The sequence below is a fragment of the Thermobia domestica genome, chromosome 8 (genome assembly GCF_964235325.1).
Source record: "Thermobia domestica chromosome 8, izTheDome1.hap1.1, whole genome shotgun sequence".
Classification (NCBI taxonomy): domain Eukaryota; kingdom Metazoa; phylum Arthropoda; class Insecta; order Zygentoma; family Lepismatidae; genus Thermobia; species Thermobia domestica.
Window position 1 is genome coordinate 126,742,416 of NC_137461.1, and position 23,175 is coordinate 126,765,590.

The following is a 23,175-nucleotide window of genomic DNA, read 5'->3' on the forward strand; positions in this document are numbered from 1 at the left end:
AGTTAATGAAATTGAAATAGCAGCAGCAGAAGAAGAGATGATCACCAATGTCAAAGAAGAAGAAGAAGAAGAAAGAGATGCAGTTAATGAAATTCAAATTGCAGAAGAAGAAAAAGAAGAGAAATATAAAGGACTATTAGAAATATTAGAAAATGGAGGTAGTAGAATGATAACACAAGAAGAGGAAGAGGAAGTGTTCGTCTGTATTGAAAACTTTAAAAAAAGGGCTACAAGAAGAAGACGTCGAAGAAAGGCCAAATGAAGAAGAGTTGCTAAATCTTACGTTTTCGAAGATAATAGGAGAGGCTTACAATGAGGAATAGAAGAATACAGAAGAAGAAAAGTTTTACGAAAATGAGTATCAAAACTAGCTTAACAATTTTTTCCCAATCATGGAAAAGAAGAGGAAGAACAAATATATCCATCATTTATGGAAATATTAGCAGAGGCTAACACTGAACATGAAGAAATAGAAGTTGATTTAGACGAAATAGAAAACAGAATGGATGAATTGCTACATGAATTTCAAGCAGAACGAAACACAAATGTACAAGTGGGATTTGGAAATAACATGCGTAATCATGGAAACAATAGATTTCATATAATAGAACAACGTAGAAGACAATACAGAAGATGCAGTATGAACGGTACAAAGCTAAGAATCCGTTTAGCTTCTGTGCGTGCAGATGAAAATCCTTTTACGGCAATTGAAAGAAATCTACGGGCTCTAATAGATTATTTGCTACGTAATGTGGACCAACATGACTACGTAGGAATAACAATCACAAATAACGGAGGACATCGCCCTTTTTGGTTATCATTCAGACATCTCTCAGCAGAAGTATTATGGAAGAGTTATGAGAAAGTACTGCAAAGTAATGCTGCTTTTCTTATAAATGAAGGTTGCATCGTGAATTTTCATCATGTACGTATGCCAAGAGGACAAGATGGTTTCAAACAACATATTATGAATACCGAGGAATATGTAAAGGCAAAACGTGGTATTGTTACAATTAAGAACAAAGGTACAAGATGATTAGCACATGCAATCGTCGTTGCCATAGGATTTAAGAAACACAAGAAGAAGAAATGAAATCGAATACAGAATATATGTAAACAATATAAATATATAATAGAAAAAGAAGCAGAAGACGTATGTGAAGCAGCTGATGTAGATTTCAGTCATGGTGGTGGAATTCCTGAAATTCGTAAATTTCAAGAACATTTAAAGGATTATAAATCACGGTGTATAGGGGATTTTCAGGAAGTGATGTCATGTTTGAAGCACCACCAAGTGATAATGAGAGAACATTTTTTAAACTTACACTTCATAGATAATCATTACAACGTCATTGAAAGCTTGACAGCATGTTTTAGCTGTACTTATTATTGCGAAATTTGTCATAAGAAATATGAAAACAAGCATGCACAATTGCACATTTGAAACATTGTACAGCTGTATGTTACCGATGTCATCAGAAGCCGCCATGTCATTTTAAAGAAGCCCATATTACATGCATCTATTGTAATCGAGAATTTTATGGTCAGTCATGCAATGATTATCACAAGTCAGCTCCTTTGGGTTCAATTGTAAAATGTTGTGCCCAGTCTTTGAAAATTTATGTTGTAAAAGAAGAACCTCACGTATGTGGAGAAACGTATTGTAACATTTGCTATACTATAGTACCACCTAATCATGAATGTTACATGAAAGTGAATGAAAGAAGAAAATTAAAAAAACAATGAAAAAATTATCATGAAGAAAGTTATGATTGTATTTTATGATATTGAATGTACACAAGGTACGAAAATAGAAAAGGATGACGCAAACATATATTAACATATACATAATGTCTTGGTTAGTCAGCATGCATAATACCGTTGTTATGAAGATAAAAACATAAAAATGATTGCATCGTTTGTGGAAAACGAGAAAATATATTTGATGGAGAAAATGTAATAGAAGACTTTCTAAAACATTACAAAAACGACGTCCAAACATTAAACCAGCAACATGCATTGCACACATCTCGAAGGGTTATGATGCACATTTCATCAATAAGACTATGGTTGAGAAGATGAATTGGACTCCAGAAGTGATCATGAATGGGGCGAAAATTCTATCTCTTAAAGTAGGGAACATAACCTTCATTGATTCACTAAGTTTTCTTCCTATGCCCTTAAGTAAATTAAGTGGTGGGTTTGGCCTTCTATCTTGCAAAGGATATTTTCCATTTTATCAACCTACGTGAGAACCAAACATATGAAGGCACACTTCCAGACATTATTTAGCAAATACCATGAAAGACTCCAGTTTCTGCAATGGTATATTGAAAATCGTAATGACACCTTTAAAATGAAAAAACTCCTCATCAAGTATTTTGTACAGGATGTTGAAGTTTTACGCCAAGCATCTATTTCCTTTATGAATACATTTGAATATGAAACATATGTAAATCCCTTACTTGAATGCATTACAATCGCTAGTGCATGTAATTTGGTGTATCGAAGAAATTTCTTAAAGGAAAATACGAACGGGTATCGATGGAAAGATGTACAATCAATTGAAGCAGTACAATGGATAGCTTGGGAAGAAAAAACAAGAATTATTCAAATTGCCAATGCTGCACGTAGTAATGAAAAACGATTTGCATCAATGAAAGTAGATGGTGAATGGACTAACCCCGATACAGGAACAATACTCGTGTGGGAGTATAAAGGATGTTAGACACATGGCTAATTTTTTGCTACCCTAACGAGAGAGATAAACCCATATATGACAATGGTACCGACACCATGGAATTTTGATCTGAAGCAGCAAAGTAGATTAAAAAATTAAAAGATTTTGGCTGTGAAGTGCACGAAATATGGGGCTGTGAATTAAAAAAAAAACAATTGGCAGGAAATGAAGAGATGAAGAAGTATGTTAGTAATCATCCATACACAAAGAAAACTCCGTTGAATCCTCGTGACGCTTTTTATGGAGGACGTGTGAATGTCTTACGTTTGTATCATAAAGAACGAAAGTCTGAAGAAACAATCTCTTACAAAGATGTTATTAGTCTTTATTATTATATATGTAAAACTAAGAAATTTCCAATTCGTCACCCCACTATCTGCCAGGAGATTCAAATATTCCCCGCATTGAAGAAGTAGAAGGATTAGTAAAGCTAAGTATTCCACCACTAAAAACTCTCTTCCATCCATTTTTACCTTACAAATCAAATGACAGTTTGATGATTGCAATTTGTCGCACATGTTGTGATGAAGTAAACCAGACACCTGTAATTACAGCGATAAAAACCGAGTTCTACATGGTACATAGGTAGCAGATGAAGTAAGAAAAGCATTGGAAAAAGGATACAAAATAATGGATATTCATGAAATTCGGGCATATGATGTTGTTCAATATGATGAAGAAACAAATAGTGGCGACTTATATGCAGAGTACATAAACACCTTCCTGCAATCAAAAACGGAAGCTAATGGCTGGCCTTCATGGTGTGAAACAGATTAGCTAAAGGAGAAGTACATACACCAATTTTATGAAAAGGAAGGAATACATCTAGATGTAACGAAAATTAAACATAATCCAGCACTTAGGAGTTTAGCTAAATTAATACTAAATTCATTTTGGGGAAACTTTGGTCAACGTGAGAACATGGGTCATGTATGCATTATTAATGAACCCAAGGAATTACATGAGAAATTAACATCTCATGATATAGACGTATATCAAATATTTCTAGTAAATGATGACATGTTATATGTATATTTCCAATACACAGATGAAGTTCCTGTTTCACTACCAACAGTAAACGTTGCCATAGACGCATACACAACAGCACAAGCAAGATTGGAATTGTACAAGTATTTAGAACAGTTAGAAGAAAGAGTATTGTATTTTGATACTGATTCAGTAATTTATACGCAAAACCTGGTGAAAGTACAATTCCAACTGGCGACTTTTTACGTGATTTAACAAATGTACTCGAATATGGTAAAGAGGCCTATCTTTCATAATATGTATCTGCTAGACGCAAGAACTACGTGTTACGTATTTTTGATCCCAGTACGAAGGAAGAGTTCCAAGTATGCAAGATACGGGGCTTTAAACTATGAATCTTCTCAACTATGAATCATCTAAACACCTAAATTTTGATGTAATGAAGAAATGATGATAGATAATGAAGAGGAGGCAGAAGAAGAAAAAGAAACTCTCATCGGACCGAAGTCAAAACTACAAACGGAAAAAAATTGCCTCAGGAAAGATGATACTATCGTCAGCATGCCCGAAATAAAAGTTTATAAGATAAATTGTATAAAACGACGTAGTTACAAATTCATGTGAAACTCTTCCATATGGATACATTCCTTCCAACAAAAGAAGAAAATGTAATACGCCCCTTTATAAATATACGCATGAAGAGAGAATTATCATACTCTTTAACATGGATACGACGTGGAAACATCCCTTTTCATTTCTTTGCAGGACCAAGTTAATGTGAAAAAACTTCCTTTGTAATATGACTCCTGTCTAATTTATCACGTACGGTTAATACATCGTTTCGTGATATTTATTGGTACTATGCAGAATGGCAAAATGCATACAGAGAAATTTCGACAGAAGTACAATTTATTGAAGGATTACCTCAAACAAAATACTTTTTACCTGAAACTGGACCTCATCTTATTATTATTGATGATCATATTGTGAAGTGAACCGCAATATAGTAGATTTCTTTACAAAGCGTTCTCATCATAAAAATCTTAGTGTACTATTTATAACACAAAACATATTTCATAAGGGAAAAAACACAGATATGAGCTTGACTTGTTCCTATCTCGTATTATTTAAAAATCCAAGAGATAAATCACAAATTAAACATATGAGTTAACTAATTCCTGAGAATCCAAAATTTCTTCAAAAAAGTTTCAACGACGCAACAAAGTTACCAAATGGATATTTATTTATTGATTTAAAACAGGATAATCCAGATGAACTTTGTTTTCAAACAAATATCTTTCCTGATATTTATCAATACGTTTATGTTCCAACGAAATAGAAAAACAACATGTGTTTATAATGTTAGTCTTAAACTCTGTTTGTTCATTCTGGCAATATGTCTCCAAGAGTAAAACACGGAGATCTTCGTACGCTGGCAAAGCAAATCCTAAATTACGTAAAGCTATAGTGGCGAATGCAGACTCTTTAGTGATTCGTAGTATTTGCGAATGTTGTTAAAATGTATTAAAAGGGAATGTACCTCTTACAAAGACAGAAAACAAGATTAAAGCGATACAAGAGGACGCTTCGATATCTTGTGAAGAAAGGAAACTCCATTGAAAAGAAGAAGCATTTATTAGTGCAGCCGGGTGGATTCCTATCGGCATTATTAGCTCCTATTTTAAGTGGTGCATTAAGTTTACTATTCCGTTAATGTAATGGAACATGCAAAGAAAATGATTTTAGTTCCACCTGAAGTTCTTAATCGTATACAAACACCATCATCATTATCATCAGCCTTGGGGAAACTTGAATCTAGTTTGGATCAAGAAATGCAACAGATTTTACATTTATCATCGCTTAATGATGAGAAATGTGGAATCAAAATAACAATATTATATTATAAGAAGAGGAAATTATCACACGATATCTTTGATTAAATCATCTTCATGGCTTTGTTACATCATCAATCCTACAAGTGTGTAAAAAGTGAACTAGATATTTTTTCAAAACCAACTCAAACCAGTATACTGGATAATCATGTTACACACAAAGCAATCAGTTCACTAGCTGATAATACGCCTATAGAATTTGTCATCACAGGAACAAGTGATGAATATATAGATCTACCACATAGTCTTCTTTACATTGAAGCTCAAATCGTTAAGCCTGATGGATCAGCATTTGGTGAAAGTGATAAAGCTGTGGCTCCTATTAATGACATTTTAAATTCTATGTTCAGTGAAGTGGAAGTGTATTTAAATAAACTGATATCATTTCCATCTCATAATGATCCATATCGATCATAGATCGAAAAACTATTAAATTATGATGATTCTGCTAAAAAATGCTCATCTTCAATGTGCATTCTGGTTTCAAGATAGTGCTGTACATATGCAACATCTAGTGGTAATAGAAGATTTCAGCAACATTATGAATTAACAAAGAAGAGTGCAAAATTCGACATGCTTGGACATCTTCATTGTGATATTTTTAATCAGGATAATTTTTTAATCCAAGGAGTAGAATTACGCATCAAGTTAATTCCTGCAAAGGCAAATTTTTGTCTCATCACTAGTGATTCGTCTGTTGAGGCTAAAGTGAATATTTTAGACGCTGTTTTACATATTAAAAAGATTGATGTTAGTCCTACAATAAAACTAGGACATAACAAGCTTCTACAATCAACAACCGCCAAATATCCTCTCACAAGAGTGCAAATGAAGTCATTCGTCGTTCCAAAGGATCTTCAATCAAAGACAATCGATAATTTGTTTATGGGATTATTACCAACTCGAGTGATTGTGGTGTTTACTCAAAATGATGTCTATACAGGCACGATAACTTCAAATCCATTTCATTTCAATCATTTGGACATCAATTTCTTCTCATTATACATTGATGGAAAACTTGTACCTTCAAAACCTTTACAACTAAATTTGGAAAATAACCTCTGTTTCTTCATATTATACCTTATTCTGTGGTTCAGGTATTCATTTTTCCAATCATGGCAATAACATTCCTCGCCTTGGCTTTCCTCAAGGATACAGCATCTTTGTTTCCGACATTACGCAAGATGGAGAAGCCAGCGCTGTGCAGCATTGGAACCTTATACGCCACGGCTGTGTTCGTCTCGATGTTCATTTTAAGAACCCTATACCAGCACCTGTCTCATGCATCACATATGGCGAGTTCCGATATCTCTTAGACACTAGCGTGCGCGGAACATTGGGAATGTGGGTGCCAGATCTAAAGTACCACCATATGGAATGTCGTCCTCCCTTCTTTCCTCTAAGAAAAGATAGCGTCATTGCACCCGACGCTGCGTCGGCGACGCACGGCACACGTGCAGACGGGAAATAATTTACACGTAATCTCTTCTCAGTTTGTAAGAATTCTACATAAAAATGTTTGTCTAATGTGGGTGCCAAGGCACCCATGGCACCCACGTTGCGCACGCCTATGCTCTTAGAAGTGGATCATCAGAGGAACATCATCATGGATTCTTAAAGGTACGTTATTATTATTATTATTATGATTATTATTATTATTTAAATACCACAACATATATCTACATGTCTGCATTTCTATACATGATATCTTCTACACTAGATTTATTGAACGCACTTTAAACAAGTTCTTTACTTCATAATCATTTCATTGGCGTATATGCAGCGAATGAGTTACCAACGCATTGTCCACTACCTGCAGCTATCATAATTACAGACCCCGCTAATAAAACCGGTATCCATTTGGTATCCATATATATTAATACTGATGGACGTGCCCACTACTTCGATACACTTGGATTTCCTCCATATGTAATGCAACATATTCAATTTCTACGTAAAAATTCACATTATTAGACATTTAATAATAAATTCAAAGTGTGAAATCGTCCCTATGTAGACATTATTCATACCTATTTCTTTGCTTTAAAGCTAAAGGAAAATCTTTAAACGATTTTCATTATACCTTCTCATCAACTCCGGAAAAATGATCGGCGATTGCTGTATTTATTAATACAGGTAATCATTTCTCCTGTATACATATTATCATGTCTTCATTATTATTATTATTACTGTTATTTCTTCTTCGTTTGTTTTGGATACTTTTTGTCATAGATAACATAAACCTTAAATTCTATATATTACTGCAAGTAGTCATTTCCCCTTCTTTATTATAACGTGTTCTTGTGTACATATTATCATTTTTTCATTTGTTCATGATTATAGATAAAATAAATTTTAAGTTAGGTTTTCAATTTTTTCATTTCAGAGAATAAAAGATCGTCAGCGTGTGTATGGGCAGTATCATTGTACAGTATGAGTTCTATCTATGTTTCATCATCAGCAGCAGTAGCAGCATCGTCATATGTCATTTGTGGAGTCCTCATCAAGTTGTCATATAAAAACGACTATTAAAAAACTGTGTGTGTGTGTGTTTTGTGTAAAAAAGTGACTTTTTAAATCATTTGCACAGTGAAGATGAAGAAGAAAAAAGAACTGATGAAATCTTTTTTTTAAATAGAGACGTACTATACTTACCTTCCCTTTTCCTGTGTAAATATTATCATCATCAATAAATAGTTTGTATTCTTTTTTCTCTTTGAAAACATATGTTTTGTTTCTTATTTTCTTCCATTTCCTAATAAATAAATATCTTTTATGATCAATTATGTAATTAAATAAATATATCATAAAACATTTTTAAACTCATTGAATTAAATAATTTCATCCTATGTTTTGAAAAAAATAGAACCTAGAACTGATTTTTTAAAATTCAATGATGTAATTATATAATTAAATAATATTGAATTCAAATGCTTAATCAGTTATTGTTTCGTAAATTAAACCAACTATGTGAATTCAATATTATTATTATTATTATTACTAATATGATAGGACTTTGTTTTTATAATTTATTATTAATTATTTTAAAATTTTTTCAAAATAAACATGGCCTATCATACTTAAGATAGAGTTGTATAATAATAATAATTTCAAATACTAACATTCATTTAACAAACATTTCAAGTATTTTGAATTCATTATTATTATTATGATACATAACACTTATAGTATACAGGGAAAAATATGTTAGGATTTTATCATAAAAACACTAGTACACTAATAAAAAATCCTATCATATTGAAATGTATTAATTGAGCACAAAACACAAATAAAACATTTCACTTTCACTATATTTTTTATTTTTGAATTTATAACTACACTGTTCAGTATAAATCAATTTTCTTCTTCTTTACGAACAGACGTCCACTTCGTTGATACCCTCTGAAGGTTGAATATCGGTTTCCTCCCACCATGGCTGTGTCTGTACACTATCAAATAAATCAGCCATAGTTGAATCTATGAGTTTTGTTTGCAAAATACTTTCATTTCCAATTCTAATCTTTCACCGTCAATGTTCACATCACTGTTCTTATTAAGAGATACACTTGGAAAACTGATGTTCATACCGTTAATAATACTCTGTTCATCTACACATGTATGGATTCCAGCAAGTCCTCTGCATGTAAGACACAGCGATTATACATGATTGCGAATAGTATCTGTACACAAATCAAAATATTCATGTAGCACAACACTGCAAACTTTACTGTTTTTCACAGCATGTTCAATACACGGTAATATTTCCAAGAAATAAAGCCAATAACTTGAAGTTAAGTACACAGTGTTTCAAGGAGCATGAAGTTTTCCTTTCTTTTCTAACATCACTAATTTTTCACCCATTAGTTTTCGCACCACCAGTTCGGTTTTTCGGCCAAGAGACTTTATAAATGTAATTTCCACTTGAGAGTTTAAATAGTTCGTAACAAACGGGGTCAAATGTACAAGTTTCTCCCATTCTGCCGAATTTAACTCCACTCCAAACACAAGTCCTTTACCAGCATGAATCACTGGCTCAAATGTATCACTATCCAGTCCAATACAAATTAATTTGGTTTTCATTGAATTAAGTCCATATTCCACATTTAACAAGTACTCTTTATTGGTATCCATAGTTGATGCACAAGCACTCACACATATTACTCCAGTAGCTGGTCAACACAGAATTACGACACTATGCATACAGTTAACTGCGTATGCATTAAGAGGAGGGGCGAAGAGGAAAATTCATGTTTTATCTTGTTTCTACATGCCACCATACACTTACGATGAATATACCAACGTGCATGTTATGTCCAGATACATTAATCTTCATTCCTTTATATGTTAAACATACATTTCCACTTTGAAAATACGTTAATAATGACCATTATCTGCTTATAATTTTTCATTACAGCGTCCTGGTAAAATCACTTTTTCGCCTCCTTCAAATGTTATACATGCCTTCCTACCATATATCGTTGTAATTATCTCACAGTTTACAATACAAAAAGGTACGCCGATCTCTAAATCGCGCATTTTTGTAAAGGGTATCATTGATGGCATATTAAGCTTATCTAATAAATTCATTGACGATGCCCTCTTCAATTTGAGGTTTCTTCCTTTGCAACAGCTGCTAACGGAATGATCTACACAAACACATACGTTCCGCTAATGCTCTTCGCAGGAGAAGCGGGGCTGGGGATTCAAATAACTAGCGAATACACGACGAGAGCAAGAAGAAGAGGAAAAGGCATGTTTCACCTTGTTTCTGCAGCTGGTAGGCGTCCAAGAACATGACCATATAGCAACATACTAGTTTACACCGGTTTAAGCCCCTGGGAACGTTCCCACAGGGATGAACTCCCTTTATTCTACTACTGTTCAGTGTGAAGTTCTTCGAGAAAAATGGAATCCGGTGTAATGAGGTCGATTTCGATGGCAGCTATTGAGGAAAGTCACATAAACAAAAAACTAAATTTTATTGCTGTAAGCAAGAAGTAAAAGGCTCATACAACTCCAGAAGACCGTACCTAGGTATATAAGAATTACTATATTATGCAAACTTAATTTTCTTAGCTGAAGTGATAAAATTTAAAAATTTACTTATCTGGCTTCTCTCAACAGCCATCTCTAGTTAAATCTAAAACATCAAATTTACTTCTCACCGATGATTAGACTTCAATAATCATTAAAAGAAAAAAAAGATTCGTGTTTTTTTTTTTTCAATCGTCAAATTGTACAGGGTTATTTAGTAAGACAGTAGCAAGTTTTAGGAACAAATGCCATTAACTTTTCTTTTAAAATATTGATCTAGATGGAAATTAAAGTTTGTTTTTGTTCTGTTAACAGTTTTGGCGTTAGAGCCTTACGTGTTTTCCAAGTTTCAACATGAAAAGGAAGTCACTTTCAAGGTCAAGAAAAACAAAGTTGACAACAGTTTCGTAAAAAGGTTAAACACTTTTCTAGCTCGTAAGTATACAAGCTTATCTAAAAGTTGAACATTTTTCTAGAACGTAAGTACACAAATATTATCAAAAGATTGAACACTTTTCTCGAACTTAAGTTTGTGCAGGTTAAACAATTTTCTAGCATGTAAGTACAAAGATTTGTAGAAAGCTTGAACATTTTCTATAATGTAAATACACATCTATTTTTGTTGAAAGGTTGAATACTTTTCTAGAACTTAAATGCAAGTTTTATCGAAAGGTTGAATACTGTACTACGTGGAACATTACAGGACATTACTTTGATTGGTGGAAATTAGCGGGAAATGATCACATTGTATGACATGATAGGCTGCGTTGACCTCCGGGTCAGTGACCCCACCATCACATGGTCACAAGCTTATGTGATTTCCAAATTTCGGAGTGGCTTATCGGTCCTAAATAAGTACCTCTGAAATTTTTGAGGTCCTAGCTCATTTTCTTAGATGGATAAAACTTAGCCAAAAATTGAAAATTTCATTATTCTTTTTTATTTTTTCTCTATGATGTGTACTTTTGGTCTTACAGAGGGGTAGTTCCTCTCCTTCATGGCTATTGAGGACTAGTGACGTACCCCTATGGTAGCATTCCTAATTGGAGAAAAGGTCGCTAAATCTAGGAATTCGACATCCAGAATAGCGACAAAAATAGTTTTTTATCGGTTAGTGACATTTTTGGTGATTGCTAAATGAAGATTTGCTGACTGCCTTACAAATCTAGCTACTTTGGTGCTGTGATCCGAAGATGTTCACCCTTACTCATTTTGTTTTCATCCCACTCACTCTCATTTCGGTAGATGACGGTGAGGGCGAGTGAAGGCGAATATGAGGGAGTCGATTGAGAGTGAGTGGGAATGAGGATGAAAGCATCATTAATGTTTGAGTGTTAGGGCAAGTGAGTGTGTGAGTGTGATCGAATTGATTGAGGATGAGAGCATCAACAACGTTCGAGTGTGAGGGCGAGTAAGTGTGAGTGTGAGTGTGATGGAGTCGATTGAGGGTGAATTGTAGTGTAGGTTAGGAAAAATACTCATCATGGAAATAAACTCCCGAAAAATGTTTGTTTTGAAAAGGTTGAAATAGCACTTCCATGTGAACTTTAAATATTATAGCAACAACCTGGTTGGCACGGAGAGACATACAAAGATCATTCAAAAAGTTTTGCATAATGGATTATAACTTTTTTAATAGTCGTACTAGGACCATAAAGCTTTGTGTGCGTGTATGTGTCCTTTATACAGTATGTCTCAAAAGTCCCCTGACATAGGGTAACTGTTATTATCAGTTACAACAAAATGTAAGAGAGAAAACCGTATTCGAATTTGATGTTTTCGATCTAAAATTAAGGATTTTTTAAATCGGACTAGCCGTTTGGGCTGTACACACTTATGAGCCTAATGTTAAAGGAAACTCCAACATTGCCATTTACCTGGACCTACAACATAAGTGAATGAAATTACTGTCTTTTACGCTAACGTGTCGATGGCCAACCCTCATTTTAAACAATAACTTCATTCACTTTATGTTGTAGGTTCAGGTAAATGGCAACGTTGTATTTTCATTTCACATTTTGTGCATAAAGAGTGTACAGCCCAAACGGCTTGTCCGATTTTAAAAAATCCTTCACTTTAGATTGAAAACATTATATTTGGAGATGGTTTCCTCTCTTTTATTTTGTTGTAACTTTGATAATAACAGAGTTACCCTATGTCAGGAGACTTTTGAGACACCTTGTATATATATACATGTAATCAATTATCCTCTATTCGCTAACACATTTAGCCTACCATTCTTCCGATGCCGTATGCACTTTGGTACAACTGCGGACGCTAACTATTAATGAGTTCTTGCTCAGTGATAAACTGCCTTCTATGAACGTGCGTCTCGGAAAGTACCTGGTTTGGACTATAAGGGGGATCAGAAACCACTTCCATCTCATGTTCCTGCTTTTCTGTTGGGTGTGATTGGCGGAATGGGTTTATTTCTGTTCGTTTGTAAGGTGTGGCACCAAACGGCACAAAGTTTTCTGTAACCTAAAATGTATTAATGTTAGAATAATACTCACAGATAACCCAGTCGCTTCAACAAGCTCTCTTGTGGTTACACATTTATCAATATGGCCTTTGTTAACGTCATTCACTCCCACTGATAGTCTGCCTTCCATGTTGGTCCAGCAGATTGAAATCATCATTGTGGAATCTTTCTACCAATTGCCGCTCTCCAATGTCTCATCCCGATATACACGAAGCAATTTGTGTCGAATGGATGTGGCTGAATAATTGCCGGCCTTGTATAGGAATTCAATGGCCGACCGTTGGCGGGTGCGGTCGTCTACTTCCTTCTCCATTGTCGGCGTATCGGTGAAAAGGGAAGAAAATTTGCTACACAACTTCACCATAAAAGACACAGATAAATGCTCAAAAAGGAATATAATCCTAGTGCTAGTCATTAAAAAATATGGTCTATTGTACAAAACTTTTTGAACACCCTTTATAATGTGATTGTAAAGTATGTGCCACTGTGAGAATTGATGGAGAGGGTTCCAAGAATATCCCCTCTGACAAAAATTTATTCCCACTGGAGAAGAACATTTCTGACAGGGAAACCTTGTCCTTTTTCCCTCTCTAGGATTTTATTGCATGATCATGGAGATAAAAAAAGAAGAACAACTTATTTTCTGCTACCAAACTAAAAGAATACTTTCATCTGACTTAAAATAGTTTATAAAACATTTGCCTTCTTAATCTTTCCGCAGTCGCTAGAATTACATACTTTGTTTCTTGAAATTTTTACGTTTCATGCGGAAATCACATTGTTTTTTTCAGGGGCAAGCAAAAAACGCTCGAAGAAGGTGAAAAGGTCACCAAATGTTTAACTCTACAATTCTTCAAAAAGCATCCTTGTATGACAGTCACAAGTCCTCCCAACATTCACTGCAACAGATGATCTAGTTTCATCTAGAAGCATGTATATCATTGTTTAGCATAAACTACTGTTACTTATTTTCCTAAACTGTTCATCGCTGGTCTAACGATTAACGCGCGTGCAACTAGTGCATAGGATCTCAGATTCGGTTGGCAGTGGGACAGCACAAAAACTTAATTTTATCATCATTCACTTTCACTAACGATCTGTCTCCTTTAGTTTAAAAAGTGTAACCATGGAACGTTAAACTACGAATTTCATTTTGTTTGTTATGGTGTTTAGCTTATCATAATTCCTTTATACAATTACCTTGTGTGTTGTGTGTGTGTTTCTCCGAAAGACAGAAAAATACTCACGAACTACTTGAGGGATCACCAGTAAACTTGGTCAGAATGTAGAGAGTCAAAAGTTAGGAATGAAGTACATCGGTGAAGTAATATCAGAAATGGCAGTAGTAAGATTACTACAGAACAAAAATGGTAATACATAACGAAAATGGTTTTCTGCAATCGATTAAGCGTTTCAAAAATGCATTTTATCCTCATTCTTAACTCTCTACTAAAACCGAGAGTGGCGGAAATCCGCTACAATTTATGGTGATTTCAATATTAATCTATATAGAGCGAAAATGATAAGAAATAGAAAGAAGCAAAACAGATTTAACGATCTTAGAATAGATACTCTCTCTATTGAAACCGAAAGTGGCAAGAAAACCAAATACTTCCGGTTTTAACGTTGAGAACTATGGAGTAGAAACGAAACAAGCAGTTTTCTGCAAGCAGTGAACCGTAACAAGAATATACTACATGTGCACTCTAATCTCTCTACTAAAATCGAAAGTGAAAGAAATATACTCCCAATTTCGGTTTTAACGTTAAGAAAGTATCGCGACATACAAACCAAACTCCTTCACTAGTGTTCACATGGCACTGCTACTTGTTATTCACCTAATATTAAATTAGAAATATGAATTTGATAAACGAGGAAGGATCGGAAAGTGAGATTACAAGGCCGATATTTTTGAAGTTTCGTCTGTTATAGAAGAATGAGAAACGTGTGATACTTTAATACATGGAATTGGCATCTGTGCAGAGTTTCAGCCACTTGCCACCTACGGAACTACTTGTAGGTAAACACAAATGGCGACTCGTTTAGAAAACTGGTCTCACGAAGAACTCCGCGTAGTTATTTGATTTCTGTGGATGAAACATGTAACAGCGGCTGAAATTCACCAGCACCTGGTGGAGGTTTACGGAAAGACTGTAATGTCTCGAGCGCGTGTTGCAGAATGGTTTCGAATGTTTGTGACTGAAAGAGAACCCGCGCCCGCATACAGCCCAGAAGACCACCACGCTGTTGAAGCAGTTTCGCTGGGACATCACCAGCCACCCTCTCTACAGCCTGGACCTCGCTCTGAGCGATTTTCTCCTGTTCCCGCACTTGAACGAGCACTTGGAGGCCGTTGCTTCTCTTCAAACGAGGAAGAGAAACACTTCGTGGCAACATTGCTGAATACGCAAGGATAGGATTTTTACCAGGAGAGAATGTTCAAACTCATTCCACGATGCAACAAGTGCCTCAACTGATATGGAGACTATGTCGAAAAATAAACTAATTTATGTACTATCTGTTCGATATATTGGTTGTATGAAATAATACATATACGTTTCACTGCAGGCTTTATAACCGTATTTTGTAACCTTACTTTCTGATCATCATCGTTATATTTCACGCTGTACGACTTGAGCACAAAATTTAGATCAGACGGAACACTATATCTAGAATTACATGAAATGTCAAATAGTATTCAGAGATAATCAACATTTCTTCTGTAAATCAAGAAAATTCCCTTACATTCAGTCCCTCAAATGTTATTGATACCTTCATTCACACTCACCCACCCTCATACGAGCCGACTACGCAGGTGCTCCGGGGCTCCGGCACACACACAAATAATCTTGTGGGTGCGGGGCACCCACAAAATGTTTGGTTTGGACCCGTTTCTCTTGCGTTTAAGTCAGCGGTGTTACCGACTGAGCCAGCGCAACCCAACTTGTCCTTATAGTGCCGACATATTTTACTTTATCACTGCACAGCTCTTTATGACAATGTTCATAAGAGATTTAAACTAAAAATAAATCAATCAAATATCGAGACTTCCCTGAAAACATATAGGCTAACACGTCCCTCCATTGATATGCACCCACATAAATTTTGGAGCCCTTATCTTCAAAATTACACTCGATAGCCTTCACATTCATTCACACTCAATCGTCCTCACTTTCACTCAATTCTTTTTGCCTCACATAGTCACATAGTTTTAAAGCTTTCATCTTTGCCTCATTTGCATAGCTATAAGAAAACATTTCGAAGTGGGAAAAGGAAAAAACTTTCAAAACGGTTTTCTAGTTTTTCTTGCCTTTCGTTCAATTCCACTTTTATTTGCTAGCCACAATAACAGAGAAGAAAATATGGCTATCGTGGGATATTGGATTCGTAATTTCAGTGGAGTAACATGTTTTATAGCCCCTACATGACATAAAAAAAACTTTTTGAATGCCTGTCTGTGTGTTCTATGTATGCACTCTCACCTAGAAACCATACTGTATAACACATTCACATCAGTTAAGTTTTTCATAGAATTCTTGAAGAAGGTTCGAATTAGCCTTCTATCCCAAAATAGGGGTAGCTAGATAAGGGTAAAATTAAAAATATTGCGATTGTCTCGAAAATGGCATTAGTGATTTTGTTTATATTTCATTTCATTAACAATCCTATACTGTGGTATAAGTCACATCTCGAGAAAAATTCAAGAAGGGACAACTTATTCTTAGCATATATTCTTTTGAGGGATTACCTCCAAACGTCTCATTCGATTTGGTTCATATTTCATAAATAGATCTACGATTGAGGTAAACCACTTTTCATGAAAGACTCAGGAGAGTCAATTTACTGTTGTGGGTGAGTTCTTTTCGGACGATTTTCTTAAGGATGGCTCTTGCAATTGTTCCATGTCTAACGAATAAATGTTTCATTAATCACCCTATAATATGGGATAAGTCATTTCTCATTAAAAAAAACTGCACAAGAGGAACTTTACATTTTAAAGTTGTGTTTCCCACCGATGAAGTTTTCCGAAAACGCATCATAACGTTGCTCATGTTCAACAAACAAAAGACTCACTAATTACCAGTGGCGATTCCTCGATGGAGCAGACGGAACAGCCTGTTCCCTACTTTTTGTGCCTCTCTAAATAAGATTTAAATTATTCTAAAACATGCATTTTCTAGGGAAAAGATTTCACTTGCTGTCTTACTGCAAGCATGCGCCATGTCATCTGCTCTGCAGGGCTGCAACGCCATTCAGTAAATATTCAGTTGCTGCCGGTGATGAGAGGAGCTTCTTTTTACGAATGAAACCGAGCAGACACGAAGATAGTGACGAAACGAGAGGAAGCTGTGAGTTTCACCTGTTCCTATCAGTGTATTTGGCATAGTGGAGTAGCGCATCATATAGTTCCAATTATTTATGTAATTTTAATTTGCTAAAGCATAAAAGGATTTATTTATCCCTTTGAAAAATCGGAAAGGATTAGATTTTCGCAGTTAAATAAGTGCAAATAAGACGACAACGGAACAGGTGAGTAGTGGCTGTTTCACAAAGTCGTAAATTTCGTCCTGCAAAGAAATGAACAAGACAGTGTATGATAGATCAAGTGAAGATGTATTCTTTTGCTTCACAGAATTTTGTGATGGTGTGTGATCATTTTAAACGCTGAGCTATCCCTCATTTTACAAAATTTAAAACAAACACTAAATTTTAAACTAGATTTACAAAGTAATCGACATAACTTTACAAAACGTTTAATTTAGTGTTTATGAAATGATAAATTGTCATATTAGTCATGTTTATTTTGTTAATGAAAATGCATTTAGAATGTCTGAGAATTCAGTGATCATTTTTATGTAAAGAGAGAGTGTCATGAATAGACCCAAAACCATCTCCATACAGTTACTGCAACAAGACTTTCGATTCCAAGAGCATTGATAGTGAAGTGGATTATCAATATCGTTACGAGAAAGTCAAACATAATGAAAATGTAATATTTAATAGAAAAAATGAATGTCTGATTAATACCAAAGCAGAAATTGGAACATAAGAGGCATGGAGATTGGCGAGGGTAGCAAGTCAATGAACCAAGGAAACTATATTGGACTCCTTAATTTGATTGCAAAATACGATTTGAAAGTTGTAAACCATTTGTTGAACACAACTTTGTTTGCTAGGTCTTTAATATAATTCAAAATGACCTTAAATAATCCTGTATTAGAGGAAATCATTAACGAAATAGAGAATGGGATTTTCAGTTCTTCCTTTTGCTGCAATATTACTTCACAAAATAACAGAGGTAGCAACTTTAAACACTTACAATACGTGAAAAAAGGTGCTAAGATGAAAAAAATATTTCTATCATTCAAAGATTTTACTGAAAAAATCGATCAGCCGCAGTATTGGTCGAGCGTATTGTAATGTCTATTAGATAGAGACAATAATAGTCCGGGATTTTGAACCTTCACCGAATATATTTTATAAAATATTACAAAATGTCTTTGTATGTATGGACGACACCAAAAGTGCATTACCACCGGCAATTCTCCTTTTCCTGCAATAGTAGGCAACCCAAAAATTTGCGTCGTTGGGTTGGTTGAGAATTAGAAAGGCGTTGGACCAAACCTCAATTTTGTTACAAATATATCAGTGTGGCAAACTGTAAATAACAGAATAAAATGAATTGTTAAGAATGACGGTTCTATTACTGTAAGGGAAATGGATGACATAAATAGTTACAAAATTATTTTACTTAAGCAGTTCAAACAAGATAAATGTTAAGAAATAGATATCACAGAAAAGCAGTTCCTTCCTTTCTTCAAAAAAAACTCGTAAAAAAGAAAAAAGGTTACATAATATAAAAGCCTAACGGCACAAAAACAAACATCCACAAAAAACGGAGAGACAAACACAAAGGGACACCATTGGCGTAACTGACTTGCGGATCTCCCATGCAAGATAAATAGATGGGAACCTACTTGTAAACCCAATTGTTATATGATTAATAATAATAATAATAATAATGAAAACTCGTTTCGTTTTGAAAACATTTTACTCTGATTAAGAACATGTCTGCATATAGCGGTCATATGTGCACTTTTTTCCAATAAGCGGTCCCAAAGGCCAAAAGAGATGCAAATATCCGATAAAGAGGAACAAAAGTCTTTCTTATGATAAATTCTAGGTCAAAGTTCGAAACACTTGTTTTTGATAGGTACTTTCTTGTTTCTGTTTTTTTGGGGGGGAATACAAAAGTTCTGGTGCTAACGAAATTACAGTATATAATATTGAAAATTTGCAAGTGGATTTATTTACATTGCAATTTGCAGTAATAAAGAAATTGTCATTAGAAGACATTATTTTAAAAATTGAGTTTTATTACTTCATCTATCGCAAGTCTTAGGGTCCCCTAATACCTCGCTTCCCCCAGGGATGATCGATATCGAAAATTTAGGATATGGAATATACTTGAATCAACAATCAAAATCTAAATATGCTCTTCTATTTCCATACCTAAGATTGAGGGGGAAGGAGGTGAACCCGAACAAAAATCTTAAGCAAAAAATTGTTAAAATAAAACTAGTTATACTTCCCCCTTAATAGAAAACTGTTACTGTAATTTATCTTTTACGTGTGTTTCTGATTGTCATCAGAAATCAGTGACAGTACACATACCTTACATAGTAGAGCAGGATACTCTATAATTTTTCACAAGTAAGCAAATTTGAAGATGAAATTCTTGTGATAATAAAGTGGAATGTTCTTAAAAATAATCATAATTCATTGTCCTTATTTCTGTCAGTAATTTTGACACAGACTCAGAACTTCAAGAATAATAGAACTAGAAATGAGAGATTTAATTCCTTTTTTATTTCACACTAAATGACGTCTGGATTTTGCTGACATTGTCATTTTTTAAAAATATAAGTCCACTATCCTCAGCTAATTCTGGCTATTGAGGTTTCGAAGTAATCGGTACCGGGAAGTGTAAAGTTTGTCGACTCTCAGATCCTGACAGTTTGTTAAACTAGATTTTACATTTCATGTTGTTTCTCTGTTAGAAAAACTCTTCCGATTGACTATATTCATTGCGAATTAATGAACTTATACACTCAGCATAAAAAAACGACACCTAACACCTTCAAGCTAAGCCATCCAATATATACCTTCTTATCCCACAATCGTGTCTGGTAGAGGACCCCCTCTCTCTCTCTTTCCTCTCTCTCATATTAAAATCATCAACAACATAAGCACAATTCTAACTTAAAAATACATGTATTAGTGTCAATAAAGTGAAAGATTAGAAATGAGACGAAACGAGATTCATAAATTGATGTAGAGAGAAACTTAAACATATCTCAATAAAGAATTGAAACCAGTAGATTTCTATTACATATACGGAAGTGAGACAGAGAGAGAAAAGGAGATAGAAGAAGAAAAATAAAAGGGAGCACAGATAAAAATATAGGACTTTGACGTAGTAAGAACAAAATCTAATATTATAAAGGTCTGTTTTCAGAAATCCAACACTAATAAAGATTTTTTTCCATTTTTGTCGGAACTATTCGAATAAATGCGTAGAGGATGCTTGAAAAATTCATTAAGTCATTTTCAAAAGAATAACAAAATTAGTAATCAAATTAAGTACTCAATTCCCAGTGAAATTGAAAAGTTCCGGGAGATATCTAGGATTATGCCTATAGTTTAACACACGCCCTATCTTTTAGCGTGGTTCGAAAATAAAATGAAATGAAATCTTTGAGTTTTACGTCCCACGGATATGCCGGTTAGGCTAAAGGAGACGGTGATTATGAGAAATTAATGAAATGGTGGAATGAGGAAAGTGGGAGAAAACGGAATAACCCCGAGAAAACACACGTACACGGTGTTTGTCCACCACAAAGTTCACTTGGCGGGAGCAGGGTTTGAACCCGGGACCCCATGCACCAGAGGTGAAATTAGCGTGGTTCGGTTGCAAATTCAGTAGTGTTCATTAAACGTACAGATCTTAAATACATTATAATAAACCTAGTAGGCAGCGTAGGTCATACCTTCCTTTCTAGATTACTAAAGCAAACTGAAAAAAAGAAAAAGAAAAGAGAAAATAGACAGAAAGAAAATTGAATGAGTCCTATTTTACTGCTAAACTTCTATCAGAAAGAGTCTACATTAAAAGTCCAAATTGTATCATAATGAAAAGTTACAAATGTTTAAAACGAAAACTGGATATTGGTTCCTTATACAAGCAACTCTTACATATTTCGCATTTCGTACGTGCATGAAACGAATTGAATTATAGGATGCAAAGGAATTTTGTCAAATTAATATAAACAAAATGGGGCCATTTTCTAGTCATTTTTTATCATTAGTCTGTTCCGAACATCCACTCTCGATTGCACCTATTGCGGATATAACGTAATTCGCAATGATAGAGTGAACATGCCAGAGCTTAAACGGGTCATCGCAGTGGCAAGGTGATTCAATTGAGACTAGGTAACTCACAGGAAATAAAGAGACTACTTATTTCCTTTACATAAAATGTGTGTATGTGTGTGTGTGTGTGTGTATGAGAGAAAGAGGGGGAGAGAGAGAGAGAGAAGAGAAAGATGCAAGACATGATAAGGAAACGTGAAGAAGGGTGGATAGAGAGAGACGAATATACATTTGAAACCTACTTCTCATTACTCTGTATGATGGAGACTGCACACACTGTTTATTCGGATTCTCGCCATGTAACTTCTCCAACCAACGTTGGTAGCGAATGTTTTATGAAAAAAGATAGTACCTGATGGGGATTCGAAATGAGTTTTTCCGTTTGCAAGTTTAGTACGGTATTAATACACTAACCACTACTCTACCTGATACGTATTGAACAGAGGTATAGTGTTTCTTTCTAAGAACAATAACATGAAAAGTGGATACTACAGACCAATTAAGTGTTCCAAATTGCCCTTCTAGCCCCATAGTTATTTGCCCTGTCCCAACAAACATTTTTAAATCTCTCTATCATGATACAGGTGTTTGCTTCCACATTCTTACGGATAGCTAGTTTAGTATGAGAAGTCACTCTTCGATTCTTCACGATCACTTTGTGAAAAAAGACCTTTGTCTTGACCAGGATTCGATCCTACGTTTTGAACTTATACTACTTGTCAGTCCAGGACGTCACCCCTACTCTACCCTGCCACCTGGAACTAGAACTCAAATCTTACTAAGTTCTGTTCTGCTCTTTGGGACGAACCCACTTCTTCCTGTAAGCGTATTTACACCAAAGTACAGGGCGAAATTCATTTATTTGACGACCCGAAGAGAAATTAATATCAACTAATAAACGAAATAACATACAATCCAGGAAAAATTACAGAAATAATAACATACTATGCAGTAATTACACCGTGCAAGTTCAAAAGTACGCTTATAATAATAATAATAATAACAATAATAATAATAATAATAATAATAATAATAATAATAATAATAATAATAATAATAATAATAAATGTTCATTTCACTGTGTAGGTGTCATTTCAACGAATAATAATATCAATATTCGGAGCCAATCTAGTGAATATTCTTTGAAGATTAGGCAGTTGCTCCATTTACTCTTCCGTTTCCAGAAAATCCATGCACGTGGGGTTTATCCACCATAAAGTCTGTATGATATGACATGGGTTCGATCTTATGTATACATAAAAGTCGGGACCAGTACTACACATGTTATTGTCGAATAACTCTAGCTTGTGTGCAGCCTTACAAAAATATTTACTTACCTCTTGTGTGCGTGGACATGGGTTCAAGTTCATTGGGAACTTTAGAACACAGTTTACCTTAACATAACTTAACCAAAATTGTAAGTTACATCATTAGGAGATCAGCTGTCCGTTTTATTCTTTCGTAGTAATATTTATTATTGATAATGCTTAGTACCGGTAATTTTTGTCCTTGCATATTGTGTTTATTCTTTTCTTTATTTTAAAATTATATCCAAATAAATGCCACCATAATTACTGTTATTTTGAATGTAAACGCCATTTACAATT

At 34.6% G+C, this 23,175-nt stretch overlaps 1 protein-coding gene across 3 annotated transcripts in view; it reads left to right on the plus strand.

The window, feature by feature from the left end:
• LOC145693198 (sodium/potassium-transporting ATPase subunit beta-1-like) overlaps positions 1–23,175 on the plus strand; it is a 219,264-nt gene that overhangs the window by 63,166 nt on the left and 132,923 nt on the right. For 2 of the 3 annotated variants that reach the window (XM_081768978.1, XM_081768980.1), the window contains exon 3: positions 10,969–11,088. The exons of the other annotated variant lie outside the window; for it this stretch is intronic. In XM_081768978.1, coding sequence (XP_081625104.1) covers positions 10,969–11,088 — 120 coding nt within the window. The remainder of the gene's footprint in view (positions 1–10,968; positions 11,089–23,175) is intronic. 3 annotated transcript variants of the gene reach the window in all.